This window comes from Rhamphochromis longiceps, linkage group LG6 (assembly GCF_057381845.1).
Source record: "Rhamphochromis longiceps isolate RC_006_pf linkage group LG6, R_longiceps_female_GT1.1, whole genome shotgun sequence".
Taxonomy (NCBI): domain Eukaryota; kingdom Metazoa; phylum Chordata; class Actinopteri; order Cichliformes; family Cichlidae; genus Rhamphochromis; species Rhamphochromis longiceps.
The window spans coordinates 26,219,312-26,237,761 of NC_140562.1; the positions used below are offsets into that span (position 1 = coordinate 26,219,312).

Here is an 18,450-nt window from a genome sequence, read left to right on the forward strand (position 1 = left end):
ATGTCCCAGCATCATTTTTAGCCTCCCTGACCATCTCTTCATAAAGCCCCTCCAGCAAAAACTGAAACTCACTCCTTCTCCTCCTCTTCTTCACCTTCTCCTCCTTTTTTCTTTTTCCTTTTTGACTCTTTCCAGCTTCGTCTTTGCCCATTCACACATTCTAAAACTTAATAGGATTAAGGTCTCCGAAAGGGATTTGAACAAGATGATTAGTTTACTGCACTGCCAACTCCGACTCATACCCTACCACACACACACCCACACACACACACACGCTCTGCCACAGGAACCCCCAGTCTGCTGGACCTGGGAAGAATCTTGTGGCGGTAGGCTTCGTACAAAAGAGATTCAGAAACTGTATAACAGTAGGTAAGAGTTTGTGTATGTGTGTCCGGCGTGAGACACAAAAAACAGGGAGGAGGGGAAAGGATGAGGGGTGCATGTGTGAGAATTGAGTAGTGCTCTTTCATGCTTAGGTCTTCTTAGACACGGAGGGTGTCAAAAGCCCCCCTCACATTGAAAAGGTCCTTTAGAAAAGCAGCTCTAAGCTCTCAACACTGAAGACCTGACTCTGTCGCGCATACACTCCTGCGCACACGCGCGCACACACACATCCTGGACCACCAGAGGTGAGAAAAACAGGAAGATCCGTAGAAGATCCATTCGCACCAAAATGGATTTCAACAGTGTGAAAACAGACACATACAGCCAGCATCTGGACAGATGTCTCACATAGTCAGACTGGTCCACTTTGCCCTCCTGTTCACCTGTTTTAAATTGAGTCTGTATACAAATCATAGCCACTAACCACTGTCACTTAAGGTTCATTTAGGGACTATACTGGAAATTAGGTGTTAATTAGAGCTAAGTAACAGACTAATAAAACACTAGAATTTCACTCATAGAAAATGGAGTGCAGCATTCTTGGATGTTGTGTTTTTACCCAAACACCAAGTTATGTCATTTGTAAGATAATAGCATGAAAATGCTCCAGAAGGACCTACAAACTTGATTAAGAAGTAGAATTGAGCAGCTCGAATTAGCTGAAGTTAACCCAGACAACCACTGCTCATGCAAGGAAATCCATACCCCAAGCAATGCACAACTGTAACAATTGTAACCCTCCCTACATTTGGAAGGACTGTAAATGTCATTATTTCTGTTGTAAAGTTGTAAAGTTGTGTGTTTTAACACAGGCTTCTTTGGGGCTTTCCTTGCTTTTGGAGACAGCCTCAAGTGGCCATTTGAGGAGTTTGAGTTTTCGACACTTTACTGTTGGTTTTACTTTTCTGCCCCGGAGCTTGATGCTTGGTTTCATTGTAGCCAAACTCACAATTTAGTATTGTCATTTACACATTTTTCTGTGATGAGACCGAAAAGCAAACGCTGCCCAGCTTTGGCACACCGAGGCGTCGGCCAAATCGTTATAAAGGACGAAGAGTGGTCTGAGCATCTATGCTGACATTTAAAATGTGTGACCACAGCGAGGATTAGAGGTTACAGGAAGCCGGCATTTTAACTGCTTTTTGGTAACATTCCTGACCAAAGACTTTTTCATTGTTTTCAAAAAGCTCAAGTTTTCTGGTGCACTCCAAAACCTGAGGCCAGCATTTTAAGATTTATCTGCGCTCTCAAACAGCTCAGTTACTGAGTGTGAAAAATAACAGCTTGGTGTGGACGGAGGGAGAAAACAGGGACACCAAGTTTTTTTAGATTTATCTTTCTTAGGGTGGATGTCAAAGAAAAAGTGCAACACAAGGAAGAGAGCGAAATGGGACAGAACATTTTCGGTCCTTGCTGCTGTGAATTTGATGCATGTACAGTATCAGCATCGTGTGGCACCGCGTCTGTGTGTGTGTGCGGTTAAATCTCTTTTTCTACACATCATGGATAGAGGCTGTCAGCTGTTTGTTTCAGCAGCGACTGTGCCTAGGATTGGTGCGTGCATGTGCATGTGCATGCGTCTGTGGGTGGACGTGTGTGTGTCTTCTCTTTCAGAAGGTTCCTAACTTAGCAGCATGATATAGTTCCTGTGTGGGTCTAATACCCCCAGCCCCTTCAAACAAAAACACACACGCACGGACATGCACACGCTGGGCTCAGCGGGAGCCTCTTTTAATGAAGCCAGCCTCCCAGTTCAGGCTTAAGGGGCAGAGGTGAGGGGTTAAACCTTGGGGAAGTCCAAAAACAAGACCAATTTAGGAGAAGAGGAAAAGACAGAGAGAGAAAGAGAGAAGGATGAAAAGGAAGAGGAAGTTTGAGAAGAAAAGATAACGTGGTGGGTTGAACATTCACTAAAAAATCATTTAAGTGGAGATGAAACTGAATCAGGTGCATTGGCGCCAAACGGAGGAAGAAAATCCACTCCAAAGTCGCTAAGAAGTCAATTTACTAGGCGGGATATTCACTCTCTCTTTCTTTGGTGGTCTGAGTGATGAATAGGGTTTAGTGTGGCCTTCTGCACTTCCTTAAGAGCCCCCACATTAACCCAGATTGCCACTCACATGTGTATGCATGTACTAAGTGTACATGAGTGTGTTGTGATATGTGTGTACGATATGTAAGTGTTTGTGTGTGTGCAGTCTGTCTGTTGTTGTGCATCACAAGGGCAGAAAAATTGCTCAGAATCAATTTTCAATCATCTCAGCGCTTTCGAGGATGACGGTGTGTGTGTGTGTGTGTGTCTCTCGCTCTCTCACACACACACAGCACTTCTTTCCTGTCCTCTGATGTTTACCAAGCTACATTACTGTAATTGCCACAGCAACAAGTTGTGTGTTCCCAAGTGAAGTGTCTGTGTGTGTAAACAGTGAAGGTTGTGTGCAACCTAAAGCACAAACTGTCGAGCTGTCAGAGCTTCACATTTTCGACGTTAACAACTTTTTACTGATTGTTACATCTGATACAAAGATGTAGTGGATGCACACACTGGGTGCTATATGCACTGCTGTGTGTGTGTGTGTGTGTGTGTGTGTGTGTGTGTGTGTGTGTGTGTGTGTGTGTGTGTGTGTGTGTGTGTGTGTGTGTGTGTGTTGGGTTAAGTTAAAGAACATTTATTTGGATTTCGAGCTCCAGCGGTTAACGGAGCACGGCTGTTTTCCAAACCCCCTTGGTCCTGTAAAAACAGTATCAGGATACACTCTATTTGATTCAGACCAGCCACTTTGTGTGTGTGTGTGTGTGTGTACGTATCTGCATAAAAGAGAAGAAGCACACGTGTGTTCGCTTTGCGTGTGCAAAACAGCAAAGGTGAACACATTTTACTGGGGGGGGCTGCAACTAATTATTGCTTTTTCCCGTCACAATTTTCCGGAGCTCAGCGTGTCGTTCTCAGATCCTTGTTTTGTCTGACCGGTAATCCAACATCCAAAGATTCTCAGCATACAATGATTCACAGGGCAGAGAAAGCAGCATCATAACCACTTGAAAGATTAGGCAGTTGTAAAAAATGATCTACGTCTTCTATTGATCATCTTACATTTAATTCTCTTGTGTTCGCACAAATCGCCAGCTTACATTTGGCAATTATGTGCGGAAGAAATAAAAGCCCAGAGACTCTGAACTGCAGCGATGTAAAATTGAACTTCTATATGCAGGAATAGATCCATCTCGAATGCAACGTTCAGCACACTTTCGCTGACTTAAAGTGCACTCACTTGTGTCATTTTGACACTTGAGAGTGAACTTGTGCCTCAGCTCTGACACTTTGAACATCTTCAAAACATTTACCTGCCAACGCCACAATCTGTTGCCGTGGTTGCAGAATGATGGATTACTTTTCTTCAGTATCACTCCTAACACACGCCTCTTAAAAAGCTACAGTTACCAGAGGACTCTTGTTTACATTATGTCTTTGTGCCCCTGCTGTCTGTCTCAGCTGTCAATCCAAAGCTCACAGCAGCTAGCCAGCCCTCCCACAGGCTCGTAAGCTAAAAGAAGCATTTTCATTGTCTTTTCAGTTGGATATTAAGGCTCCAAATGAACAAGCCACTTTGTTGTTTTTAGTCTTCAAAACGCCCCGCTTTGTAATTTTTCTCTATTACTGGCAACAAATTACCACTTCAGATGAAGGGCTGGAAGCAGCAGGTGGAGAGATACCTGTAGCGCTGATTAAACGATCACAACTGCAGGAATGCGAGGAATGTGGATGGGCATTAGCTGTTAGCCGATTAGTGTGGCAGAGGACACAGTTGGGGTCGAGAGCTGGAAGGTCAAAGGTGAAAGGTCAGGTGGTCTGTCTGGAACTTGGGTTTGTATTGGAAGCAGAGGACACATGCAGAAACACTCGCTACCGGGCAGCCTGTGGTGCTTTTAGGATGCCTGAGTGTCATCTTTCCAGAGCTGCTTGAGTGCTTTGATTTTACATGCTGTAACACATTTTGACCCGACAGCTGAATTCATTCTTGTGCCTGTGCTTTATGTAATTTATTTATATTTGCACATGTGCGTATGTGATTAACACCTCTGTTCGTGTAACTATTTGTGAGTACATCCTTCGGCACCTTTAAGGGCATGTGTGTGTGTCCTTTATAAACCAAGCTGCAGCACCAATGAGTGTTAGGATGTATGTCACATGATGGCAAGCACTATAATAACATTTAGTCAGTGAAGCACCTGTTTGTATGTTTGAGGGTATTTATACTTCTATGGGTGCATGCATGTTAGCACGTTCTGCATGTATATCACTGACTGCAGTAAGTGTTTCCTTTTTTAATGCCAACCTGTCGCTTTTTTGAAGTAGCTAAAAATTAAAGTGTATGTAAACTCCAAAACACACACACACACACACACACACACACACACACACACACACACACACACACACACACACACACACACACACACACACACACATATCCATCACTCACTCCTTAAAAGCAGGGGAGGAGAGGGTGGTTGGAGTGAGGTAGAGATGAGTGGGAGTGATGAAAGAAGGAACAGAAATCTGAGGTAAGTGGAGGTCACTAGTGCCCCCTACAGGCTGCCGGAGGGCTCAGAGCCTCTTCCACCTGACTCGTGTGGATGTTCAAAGCAGACAGTTGAATTGCATCTGGCTCTAAATGTGTGGACACTTCACAAAGGAAGTGTTTTATGTATCCCTGAGAGATGAACCAAGACGGCTGATTATATTTGAGGAAGAAGTACTCTGTGTTGATGGAACTCAATTTTGCAGATGATCAATCTGGCTCTGAAGCCCTCCACCCACAACTTCTGCATTTTGATGATTATATCAAGTACTTAGTCTGCAAAGCAAGTGGCCCTGTGATATCTTGGCTTAACTCTGTGCTGCCTTTATTTTTTCTGTCTCCTTCTCTGTACAGTGATCTCAGCGAAAACCAGATTCAGGGAATTCCAAGGAAAGGCTTCAGGGGAGCTGTGGAAATCAAGAATCTGTAAGTAGCACTTTGGCAACACTCTCTCTGCTTATATGTGCGATGTGGTGTAGTGTGGTGTGCATGCGGTTCTATAGGCGTTCACACGTATGTGGCACCTCCTTTCCGACATGTTTGAGAATGTGCACAGCACCCATTTGCCTGTGCATCAATATTTAATTGTGGTAAATGTCATGTGCCTCCTGCCTGCTGTATTGACTGGCACCGCTGCTCGTTAGCAGCTGTGTGCGTGTCTGTGTTCATGCATTAGAGCGCGGATTACACTGCGTGTGTCACATCACTGGCATTTTGCCGTTTCCTCCCTTTGTTTTGCCTCACTCCGAGTTATGATAATTGTTGGTCATTTCACAGGTAAAAGTAATTGCCCATCTTTAATTCTATAAATATCGATTTCTCAACTTTTAGGGCTTCCTGTGGTTTTTTAAATGTCTTGCAATTATTCTAAAAGGACAGGGCATCGTGTGTGTGTGTGTGTGTGTGTGTGTGTGTGTGTGTGTGTGTGTGTGTGTGTGTGTGTGTGTGTGGGCATCCATTAGAGTGCGGATGACAGCATGATTTACTGTCCTTATGTCTTAATTAAATTGTTTCAGCAAACCGACTTTGAGAAAGAGTCGGGGGAGAGAGAGGAAGAGGGACGAGGTATAGAGCAGCGCATACAAACTAGATGTCAGAAGAGAGCAGGAAACAGGAATGAACACACAGATAAATGCATTCAGAAATGCAGCTACGAAGAACAAAGCTACCAGGAGACCAAACTTTTTTTAAAACAGAGAGAAGGTGAGGGTGAGACAGAGAGAGGTTACTAAGGAGTTGAGGTGTTTTCACCTGGAGCCAGCCGAAGCCTTAAGATATACCTTTTAAACACCTTGATGTCTTCAGTTTCCCCTTTCTTTTAATTCCGTGTGTGTACATGTGTGTGTGCAGCCAGTTGGACTACAACCACATCAGCTGTATTGAAGATGGAGCTTTCAGAGCGCTACGTGACCTGGAAGTACTGTGAGTACCTGCAAAAAGCAGAGGGTTTGGTGAGCACTAACAGCAGTACAGTATAGAACAGCTAATTTCCTTGTTGACCTTTCAAAGACTGCATTGCCTATGCAGCTCCCCAAAAGGAATGAATTGGTATATTTTGAGCAGTGGCACTAACGCCTGGTTCTGTGGTAATGCTGTCATTGTAGAGGGTGCTTGAAGCAGGGGTTCAGGAAACGAAATAGGAAAGGCAAATATAAAAAGCAGAGAATATGCAATTGTTGTTGGGGATTGTTTCTGAAATAAAGTTAAAGCACGACAGTTTTCTTTGTTCACCAACATCTTGAGGAGAGAGAGAGAGCAGCTGAGGCGTCGCTGGGGTTTAAGATTTTTGCTGTATTGGCTAGCGATTGTGCTTCTCTATCATTAACCAAAACATCTTTAACAGTATTTTCTGTGTCACATTAAGGATCTTTCTAAGAATAGTATGTTCTTTCACGTGCAGGGCATCCAGGATTTTTTCATTTGTAAGATGACATGCAGTCCTGACGTGTCTTGAAATAAAAGTGCCCCTACTCTTCACATAATTTGTTAATGGGGCCATTAGGCACACAGAATGGACACTTTTGTTGTCCTGAATGCCTGTAATATTCATTTTGCTTTGATTTCAAAGTCAGTCAGTACCTTAAGTGGGCACTTTATAGCCCGGCCAAAATCAGAGCTGTAAGCAAACGTGCAAAGGTATGATCGTTCGATCAGGCAAATAAACTCTACCATCTATTTGTATCTGATTTCTAATGATTCAAAAGATTTTCTGTAGTCTGAGCATTCCGGGAGCGAATAAATGGATTATGTGTTAAGCCGATGTCTAAAAAGAAAGAAAAAGAAAAAGCAAGATTAAAGGCTCAGTAGCTTTCCATTAAATGTGATTTATTACAGACCTAATTAGAAGCTAACAAGGTAGTGCTTTGAACACATTAATATAAAAGAGTTGTTTTTTGATTGTTTTTGTGTTACATTACAAATGCACTGTATGACACTGCAGCCTCTTTCACGGTAACAGTAAAATACTGCGGGACAGATTTTCTGCATATCTGTAATATGCTGTGTGTTCACTTTCTTCTTTAGCACCCTGAACAATAACAACATCAGCCGACTGTCTGTGGCCAGTTTCAACCACATGCCAAAGCTCAGGACCTTGTAAGTGGCATCTCTGTGTATTTGGTACACCTCGCTGCCCTGAGGGGAAGGATTCTTCCCATCCGTGTCCATTTGTGTAACAGATTGATTGATGTGTACTTGCAACTCTCTCTCTCTTCCCTCCACCCAACCTGCTCCTGCCTCCCCTGTCATCACACTTCTTATTTCTCTCCTTCCCCCCACCTGTTCTTGTCTGTCCCATCTCCTCCTCTGTCCCTCAGCCGCCTGCACTCCAACAACCTGCAGTGTGACTGCCACGTAGCCTGGCTGTCAGAGTGGCTGCGACAGCGCCCCCGGCTGGGTCTTTACACGCAATGCATGGCCCCTCCGCACTTGAGGGGGCACAACGTGGCCGAGGTGCAGAAGAAGGAGTTTGTGTGCACAGGTAGGTCGGGTTCACCGGTTTGCTTTGCTGTCTGTTTTGTGACTTCCCTCGGCTCGCTGTTTCGCAGTGGCAAACCCATCTTTTGCTTTGTCTCGTCTGCTTTCTCTCATTACCTTTTTTGCTCATGATTTTTAAAGACTGGGATGAAGGTAAGTGGCTTGTCTTTAACTCTATGTGCTGCATTTCCTAAAATATATATCCTCGATCTGATTTTCTGTACAACACGAGAATAGAAAACAGTTGTAGATAGACAAGGTCACATCTAAGGACAGGATATTTCCCTCACTTGCACAGTTGCTCTAGCCGTGCTGCAGATTTTTTTTCTTTGCCTTTGGGATTTACTCAAAGCATAATCTGTTATCCGTGGATAATATTGGCCCTCTGTCTCTGTGTAGGTCACCAGTCGTCATCATCTTCCTCCTGCAGTGTGTTACAGTGTCCGGAGTCGTGCACCTGCAGTAACAACATTGTGGACTGTAGAGGGAAGGGTCTCACAGAAATACCCACCAACCTGCCCGAAACCATCACCGAGATGTAAGACCTGTGATCCAAGTAAACACGTTTGCTTCCAGCCGCTTTTCTTACACACACATAACTCCCACATCCACACTCGGAGCAGTGATATTTGTCCTGCTCTTTCACTCTGCGTCTTTCCATTTTCCCTCTTTGTCTCTTTCCACCTTTCTGTTTCACTACTTCTCTTTGTGTGGCGAAATAAAATCACACATCTGTGAAATGAGAAAGCCTGGTCATGCAGCTCCTTCCTGCTTAAGAAAATAATAAAGGAATGACAAAAGAAGAACAATTGAAAGATTAATCTGAGAGACGAGGTGGATCATATCGCTATCTGTAAGTGAGAATCGGAGCAAAGTGGAAGGAGAAGAGCCAGCAGATTTAACAAAGTCCCAAAAAATAAGACGTTGATTTAAGATTTGAGATTTGGACTTCTTGAGTCAGACTTAAATGGACATCACACTGCTGCTCTTTCTCTTTGTTTCCCAACAAAGAGAAATAGCACAACACAATCTTTAAATGTGATAAAGCACTCATGAGAAGACAATTTATCGCAGTCGACAGTTTTTAACAATTGATTTCACTTCATTATAAAGACAGTCTTTGTCTATTAGACTTCTCTCTTCCCAACAGCTGGGCTAAGCTGAAGGGCTGACAGTCTTGAGACTGGTTATAAGATCTGTGGGCACTGCAGAGGCTCTAAAGGGACAGGACTCCCTTTAGACCACGGCCACTGGCAGCGATGTGGTGACCAGAGATCTGAATGTCAGTGAAAATGTAGCAAACTGCAGTGTCAAGAGACAAAAGAACTGCAAGGTGAACGACTAATGTGACAGCGAACAGCAGTGAAGTATACCACTGATCGACATGCATGGTGCAGGTGGAGAACAAAGTGCTGAGTGCTGTAAAAGTACAAACAGACCATAACGTCTCTACACGTCTGTCACTGCATCAGATCGCCCCCTATATTAAATACAGATTTGTGACTGGGACATGAGTTCTCAGATGGCATTCCAGCTCTGCCATTAAAACCATTAAAAAATTTTATATTTCTCATTTTTAAAAACAATATCTGCATTATTTTGAAGGTAAAGCTTTGGTCACCATGACTATGAAGACATGAAGCCTAACTTGGACTTCTCGCTCTCAAAGTCACTTCACTGATTTTGAGACCCATTACTTGCTTTGATAAGAACAAAGACCCCCGTTTAATTTAACTGCTAAAAGACGTGTTTTTCAAGACTCAAGATCAAATTTAGCGTTATGTTTTTAACATCTCTGGGATTTGTGCCGCCCTAGAGCAGAATGGCGACCTGACCCAGCTTCACTGAATTGGATAAAAGTTCTATTTGTCTCCTTTAACTTAAGACTTTTTAAATGCTACAGGAAGATTTGGGGCATAATTTGGACTTCTCTTTACTTAGTTAAGACCTGGAACTCTTTCAAATGGCTTGAAACCTTATGTAAGACCTACAAGACTTCAGACATTAACTTCCTTAGCGATTTTAGATTTTATTTGGACTTAACATAGCGGAGCATCAACTTGTCTAAATTTACACTTGACTTGGCCTTGTCCTGATTGATTTTAGGCTTTAAAAGGACTCGTTTCTTTTCACTTCAGACTCAAAACAGCTGAAACCACTATAGAACAGGCACATTATGGTTCGTATGCACAACCAGTCAAAAATGTCAGCAGTGAAAAGTTTAGAAAGCGAGAGAATTTTTCACAATGAAGCTGTTGTTTTTGTTTAATTTGCTGTCACAGTGAATAAACACTTCTTTCTTTTTTTCCACGTCTTTTCACTCTAATGGCATCGTCAGATCGATGCACAGTCAGACCTAATGGAACACCTCCCAGATGTTACAGCTGTGTTTTTGTGTGTCCGTCTGACTGTGCAGATGTTAAAGAGGGCAAAAGATCAGAGAAATGTGGCAGACTTTGGCAGGGCCTATTAAAGGGACTTATCTGGAAAAGTTTCCCCTTAGCCATAGCCCCCGGGGAAAGAGCAGCAGCCAACAATGGAGCAGAGATAGCTCTGTGATAGGGGAATGTTAATGTCGCTTCTCAATGGTCTGTGTGTATGTTTGGTTCCAGACGACTGGAGCAGAACGCCATCAAGGTGATACCAGCTGGGGCCTTTTCTCCTTATAAGAAGCTGCGCAGGATGTGAGTAGATGAGGAGATGCGTGTATTCTGCACCCTGTCAACCATCCACAAAAACTTTTGTTGCCGGCCACTTTCCAGTTTGTGTTGACCTCCGTGCTGTGCTTTCTGTGTTTCTCTCTTCCTCACTGACTCTCTGGTTTTATGCTTCTGCTTCTTGTTCCCTTCTCCTTTTGTTTTTCACAGAGACTTGAGTAACAACCAGATATCAGAGCTGGCCTCGGATGCCTTCCAAGGTCTGCGCTCTCTCAACTCGCTGTGAGTATTGTGTGGTGTGTTTATATTGAAGTTGTATTTTTTTAAACACTCTGAAGCACCGCTTTGAGGGCGCAAAAAAGTTTAAAATCTGTTTATGCTCCATAACTTCCGTTTATTTTTCACTTTTAGCTACTGCTTTTATATTTTATGTGAATAATGCGCTCAGGAGTTTAATATCTGAGATCTGTTATGGCCATAACATACTGAGAAAGAGAAACAGGAAACACAAACACAAACACTTGGATTTTCCCACAACAGTGTAGCCAAATTACAGCAACCTCTTCATTAGGAGTGAAAACACAAAGCAAGCCACACCTGAAATGATCCTCAAACTTTGGACCTCGCAAACGTTTTAATTTCCCAGTAACTTTGTATAGGAGAGCTCCTTTTTCCTTGATGGTTGGGAACCATGTTAAAGTTCCATTACTGCAGATACTGACGGGAGCGTGGGACCGAATATGGACAGGGAAAAAACAATAGAAATAGCAATGCACTTCAGATCTTTCATCAAAAGTAATGAATGGTAAATGGTCTGTATTTGTATAGTGCTTTTACTAGTGCCGCCTAGGGACCCCAAAGTGCTTCACACACCCAGTCATCCACCCACTGGTGGAGGCAAGCTACAGTTGTAGCCACAGCTGCCCGGGGGTAGACTGACAGAAGCGAGGCTGCCATATCGCGCCATCGGCCCCTCTGGCCAACACCAGTAGGTGAAGTGTCTCGCCCAAGGACACAACGACCAAGACTGTCCGAGCCAGGGCTCGAACCGGCAACCTTCCGATTACAAGACGAACTCCCAACTCTTGAGCCACGATCACCAATGAAGCAACAAGATGAAGATTTTCCTGACAAACTCTTATTTTTCTTTCAATATTGTCAGTAGATCATTTCTCTCACCACTGTATCTGTGGTGCTGAAGCAAAGTTTGGATTCTTATCTGTTTTTTAATTCGACTGCAGTACTTTACATTTTCACCTTTTCAGCCAAGAAAACCAAGACTGTAAAGGAAAAATTAAACAATATTACAGTGCCTGGAAAACAAATTACCTTCAGCGAGCAGCCAAAACATCTAACCAAGCTATCCCCAAGATTTGGTTTCATCCAAAAATCATTTTTTAATTTGCAAAAAAAAAAAAAATCCAGTTTGAATAATAATTTTGTGACACTTATCATCTGATTGCTTGTGGTTCTTTCCTTCTCATTGTGTTTATAAGGATAGAAACTACACCCACATCTGTGGAATAAACATACAAAACATAACGCACAAAACAAAAGCGTATACGTGTTTAGCAAAAGCAGCGGTGCTGCTGGCTTTCTGACTCAGCTCAGACCATCTGCTTTGCGTGTGAAGCTGCGGGACGGACCGTGGAGAGAGGAGCTGAGGAGGAAGCGAAGGATGGAGAGTTATTTCATGAAGGAGTTACATTAAGGTCTCGTCTCTCCAAAGTCAATAATTCATAAATGCTGAATTGCTGAATGGAGGCTTCTGCCACCTCATTACACATTCGGCACAGAAAGAATGGGACACACCGATTCATGCTGACACACCACATGCAGCATGGCCTTCGCATTAAGCCACACTGTGTATTTATTGTGCGTCAGTGTTTGGTTAGAGAGGGTGTAAATGAGCCATAGGTGGCATCTGCGCATGTGTCCGTACGCGTATGCGTGTGAACAAGCAGAACTGTATGTGCTGACTCGTCTGTGAGACATAAATGAAGCATCCGCTTCCAACGCCGCGTGTTCTCTCAGGGATGGCCACTCGGCACAACGAAATAAAAGCCGATCCAAAACACATGTCTTCAGCCTGAATACACAACTCATCTGTTCACAGGGCATAGATGTCTCCTGTGTGTGTGTGTGTGTGTGTGTGTGTGTGTGTGTGCGTGCGTGCGTGCGTGCGTGCGTGTGTGTGTGTGTGTGTGTGCGCGCGGGTGCGTGCGTGCGTGCGTGCGTGTGTGTGTGTGTGATTGCATCTGAGGTATTTGTTGGGGCAAGGCTGTGGCAGTCTCAGCCTTCTCCTGTTTCTGTAGCACTTTTGGTGTGTTTATAAAAAAACAGTGTGCATTCCTAACATAACACCACAGCCAGATTTATGGACGTTATCTTAATTTTTTATGATATTTAAATGAAAAGTGATCGTCATGTGTTATATATCATGTACAGCCAGGTACGAAGTCAGATTAAGTGATTGAAGCTTTTTTTCCCCCCTGTGTGTTTCTGTGTTTTCTTGAGTAAAAAAGCCAAATGCCTTCCCTCTTAGTAATTTCTGCTGAATTCTAGTTAGTTTGTGTCACTTGTGCAGATTTAATCTAAGACATTTTAATGACCATAATTCTTTAGTATTTGGTTCTTAACAGCTGAGTACTTTAAACTTTTTTTTGCTGGTTATACGTTTGTGTTGAGGAAAGAAAATGGGTTTAATTATTATTAAAAGTGCAAAATATTGTTCAAGATCATTGTCAGCCGAGTGTTTTCAGAAACTTTTCTTCACTTTCTTCAGAAGTATTTTGTCAGTTCATGTTTTCTTTATGCTTTTAAACAAATGCTCATCCAGCAGCTCTGTCGGGCAAAGGTTAACATATCACCTCATACACAAATGGTCCATAGTTCGAATGCTAGAGCCCAGATAAATGGAAAGTAGTGCTGTGGGATACTGCAAATAATGGCAACAATCAAAGTTACTTTTACTTCCATTTTTTTAGATGTAACTACTTTTTGTGTTTTACCAAAGATTTCTTTAGATTGCTCAGTAGGTGATTTTGTAGTTGTCAGTCATTACCAGTACCTTGAGCTATTACAGCCAAGGTACTGGGCAGCATTTACAATAAAAACACAACGCACACAAAAAATCATGGGAGCTGTATTCCTTTTTTACACGAGTTTACACCAAATGCACTCATATTTTCCCACATTACCGCTTTAGAAAATATTAATTTTGCAATTTTGGTTGAGTAAAGAACCAAATAACTGGAAACAGACACAAGACAAAAAGAGAGGTCTGACTCCCTGTACGATCTAGGTTGACTGTTGTTATTAATGTTGCATTTGTTTTCTGCAGGGTACTATATGGGAACAAAATCACAGAGATCTCCAAAGGACTCTTTGAGGGGCTGTTTTCTCTGCAGCTACTGTGAGTAGAAACACACAGACGAGCACAAAATCAGTCGCATTTGCATCTCATCGATATTCAGCGGAAAAGTGCTTACCTCAAACATTGTCATCAGAGTTGAGGCATCATGACTGAAAGCCGTCTTCACTGACTTGCACCATTTGAAACACTCGTCAGAGAACGATAACGGGGTGAGCCTTCATTTCCATTTCTCCCACTCTCTCTCTCTCTCCTTTGTTCTGTCACTTCAGGTTACTGAATGCTAATAAGATAGCATGCCTGCGCGTGGACGCGTTTCAGGACCTTCACAACCTCAATCTGCTATCACTGTATGACAACAAGCTCCAGACCATCGCCAAGGGGACTTTCTCATCTCTAAGAGCCATACAAACACTGTACGTATGCACACACTCACACACACACACACCAGACTTGTAGAGATAAATAAGGAAATGCAGTAACCGGCAAGCTTTATAAATGAGCAACCGCCGACATAAACAAAAATCAATTACGTTTTTGGAATAACGTACCAACTGTTAAAAAATACAATTTTTGTCTGTACAGTACAACAGCAGTTTCTTTGTGAAGGAAAAAAATGTCCATCCCGGTTTTCCCTCCAAGGCACGAGCGATAAGCAGAGTTCTGTCCTTTCCTTCTAAGATTCTTAATTATTTAAAGTAACACTCAGGTATGCCATTCAGCGTGTTAGTACGAGCTCGGGAGCAGCTTGGGAGAACAAGAAAACAGAGACTGCTTTAGGTTGCCTTCCCAATCGACTCAAAGGTTTATTTAGTACATAACAGCTTATATAGAGGGAAAAAAGGTTCGTGTGTCAGCAAGTTCTCAGTTCAAACCAGTACAGACCAAATAAGGAAACGTCTTCCTGCCTTGTGAGCAAAGAAGTATCCTGTGTGTAGTTTATCAGTTCAGCTACAATTTATGATCATCCCAGCAAAATACACTCCTAGACATAGAATACAGAGTTCTTTCATTAGTGAATTCTGAAACAAACCACCTGGCCTTTAACGAGCCTTTTTCTAAGAGATAAAGAAAAAGGGAGGATGGGAGTAAGGAAGTGGTCTCGTCTCTGTGGTATTTTCGACCTTGGGGTACCAGCCTGTGAGTCTTACACATTAATTCTTGGGTCAGAGAGAAAGAGAAAAACAACTATTAAATGGGCCTTATTGAGTAACTCTTTTCTGTATAATATCACAATAAAACAATATCCTGTAAATGCTACCATGGTATCAAAATATCACAACACTTTGCCACTGTTAAGAATTTAACTAACCTCTCTTATAAATCCGTCAGTCAACATGAATGCTTCAAAATGGGAGGGAGGCAACATGCTCTCAGTTTTATTTCTTTCAAGAGACTCAATAGACATTCAACTGAGGAACATCTTTTTGGCTCTAACTATAGTCTCCTGTGTAGACACTTATTGCTCTGTTTCTCATCACTGGTTAGTGATTATAACAGAATATAACAGAAGAATAATTATTGTTATAACAAAGTGATAAATATACAGACTCCTTGCAGTCACACACCTCATATCATTTTTAAGAGAAATAAATCCAGGTATTTGTTCTGGTCCTTTAATTTAAAGAATAAAATAAAGGTTTTTGATGTAAACACTGTTCCAGTATCAGTCTTTGAGCTGCTGTTCACATACGTGGTGCTATTACACGCTCCCATTAGGCTTACCTGAATGTGTTTTGTATGTTCTGTGTGTCTCTGTGCAGTCACTTGGCGCAAAACCCCTTTATCTGTGACTGCCATCTGAAGTGGCTGGCAGACTACCTGCAGGACAATCCCATCGAGACGAGCGGCGCCCGCTGCACCAGCCCTCGACGGCTCGCCAACAAACGAATCGGGCAAATCAAGAGCAAGAAGTTCCGCTGCTCAGGTACAGACACGCACACACATGCACTTCACTGCATCTACACACATACAGTAGCTTGCACAAATATAGCTAGTGTAAATATGGTACATAGTAGAGGCTAATTCTTTCTTCTTCTTTTTTTACATTTCTGATCTACATGCACACACAAGACAAGCTGACCTCTCCTCTCTTTTCATTCTGTGTCTTCCTGCTGGGATTTTCCCTCAGCCTCTTTCTACTAACCTCATCTCCCTGTTGTTTTTAGCGTTTTCTGGGATTTTCCACACGTTTCATGCCAAACCACAGCCAGAGTGGGTTGTCTTTTAGTGTAGCTTTTTTTCTTCTGTTTTTCACTTTGACTCTCTCTGTCTCTCTATTAGCTAGAGAACAGTATTTCATCCCAGGTATTGTACAATGAGCATGAGTGTGTGTATGTGTGTGTGTGTGTGTGTGTATAAACCACTGTTTGCTCACTCACAGCTGATGCTTCACACTCGCACATCCTCGACGCTTTGAGTGACTTGCCCTGTCCGACACCTATTCAATGCCAAAACATGTTCTGCTAATGGTCTGTCATGCATTATGATGCACCGCGTCTAACCAGACACCAGATAATCACACTCTTGTCCTTGCACTGGGTTTTCGATGGTTAACGCAACCTTGATGATCGAGGGAGGAAAAACAGTTGGATTAACAAGCTTGGGTCGCTGTCAGCTGGGCTCTGTCTGTCTGGCTAAATGAAAGGACCCTGGTGCAGCGATCACAGAGACTATATTTAATGCCAGTCCTTCTTGATTCTTAGCAAATCTAATGACAGCTAATGTATGAGCGTGTGTCTGTGAGCATCTGCGTTTGTTTTTTTCGCTGCAGAACATCAAAAGGTCACACAGTCATCATGCTCAGAGGGGTGCTGGGAAATATGTAAATGAGACATGCATATGAGATCAGTAGCAGGGCTAAAGGCGGTCATTACCACAGCAGCACACAGAGGGGCCACGAAGTGTGTTGCATGAGAGAGCGTGCGCGCAAGCGTGTGTGTGTATGCGCGCACTCACTGCAGTCATTAACTCTGTAGCTCACCGGGGGGACAGAGGTTTCAAAGCCCAGATACCACATACGGGGCAAAGCTGAATAATTTAAGAACATTTTCGGTTGAAAAGTTGAATAAACATGTTTTATTCTGCGGTCCAACCTTCATATTGCGGCTAAGATCAATTCACCTAAAATCCTCTCGTTTGCATTTACACTGTTGTCTTATTTCAGATCCTACCTCATTTTTCTGTTGTTGCAAATGAGGCTCTTTTATCTGTGTATGTATGCTTTTTGCCTCACAGTCTCCCCAGAATAGGTTTAAATCGCGCCGTGCCTCGACTGGAAGAGGCCGGGACGTGTGTCGATAAATGTACCCGTTCTGTGTCACGTCACGCCAGCACGATTCTCGCTATTCACGAGTCATTAGTCCTTTAAATGAATCACTGCCTGGGGTCTGAACACGGACTGCAGCACAAATTGCAGCTTTTTTTATTTGCACTCAGTTTTTCATCAGCTTTTTCCCTTCCTGTTCAAATAAACGAGTGAAATCCCTTCTTCTTTCTCCTACTGCCTTTCTAACACACTCAGGAGTACACCATGTCAGCTGTAAGTAACACACACACCCCACACACACACACAAACGCACAAGGCTCTTCGTCCGCTCTGAATCCCTCACCTCTCGTCCCTGACCGGCATCTGACCTTTGACCTCAACTGCAATGACCCTTCTGTGACTCCTCTTGTCTTGTTGTTCACCATCAACAACGATGCGACGAGAATAATAATTACAATTTACACTTTAGCGCACAATGGTTCATGTATTTTTATCTTGTTTATATACCTATGGGGTGTGTTGGAGTGTGTGTGTGTGTGTGTGTCTGTGTGTGTATTACCCAGAAGTCAGGGCTTCTCTTGCATTCCGTGCTGCTGTAACTCTCCTCCCACTCCTCCGTAACAGCTGCCCTGTTCCTGCTCTGCTTTCTGTGATGTAGATGTCTGTAGATGTTCCTCGAGCCTTTCCCTCTATTCCTGCAACTTTTTGAACACCTTGTCTGATATCCTCCTTCTTATCATTTTTCCTCTCTGTCCTCTCTATTCGCTGCAAATTACACATTTCCAGTATCAGGTGGCTTCTTCGTTCTTCTCTCCTCCTTTCTCCTCCCACTTCCTCTCCTATGCCTCTTTTCACGTTCATTCTCCCCTCAGCTCCTTTTCTCCCTTCCTCCTCTTCCTCCTCCTCCTGTCTCCTCTGTCCTTCCCACCCCTGTGTTCCAGCGGAGGAGCAGTCAGTCAGCAGGTTGTTCCTTTGTGCTTGATCTAACCATGTGGCTGCCAGGTTCCTATCGTGGAACATGGTTCTTTCAAGCACCATGGAACGGCCCTGCAAAACCCTACAGCATGGCGCAAGAGACAGCAAACTCCTGTCACTCCCTGCAAGAGTGTGTGTGTGTGTGCATGTGTGTGAGCTTGATTTAGAGCCTCAGTGTCTGTACAGTATGATAGATGACTACCTGTATGTGCATGAGCATTTTTCTGGTGAGAT

General features: G+C 43.2%; 1 protein-coding gene across 2 annotated transcripts in view; it reads left to right on the plus strand.

Moving 5' to 3' along the window:
- The window catches only part of slit2 (slit homolog 2 (Drosophila)), a 118,160-nt gene that overhangs the window by 61,319 nt on the left and 38,391 nt on the right, over positions 1 to 18,450 (plus strand). For both annotated transcript variants that reach the window (XM_085409922.1, XM_085409921.1), the window contains 10 exons: positions 5,322 to 5,393; positions 6,318 to 6,389; positions 7,491 to 7,562; positions 7,784 to 7,947; positions 8,343 to 8,481; positions 10,556 to 10,627; positions 10,811 to 10,882; positions 13,944 to 14,015; positions 14,246 to 14,389; positions 15,737 to 15,900. In XM_085409922.1, the coding sequence (XP_085266048.1) occupies positions 5,322 to 5,393; positions 6,318 to 6,389; positions 7,491 to 7,562; positions 7,784 to 7,947; positions 8,343 to 8,481; positions 10,556 to 10,627; positions 10,811 to 10,882; positions 13,944 to 14,015; positions 14,246 to 14,389; positions 15,737 to 15,900 (1,043 nt within the window). The remainder of the gene's footprint in view (positions 1 to 5,321; positions 5,394 to 6,317; positions 6,390 to 7,490; positions 7,563 to 7,783; positions 7,948 to 8,342; positions 8,482 to 10,555; positions 10,628 to 10,810; positions 10,883 to 13,943; positions 14,016 to 14,245; positions 14,390 to 15,736; positions 15,901 to 18,450) is intronic.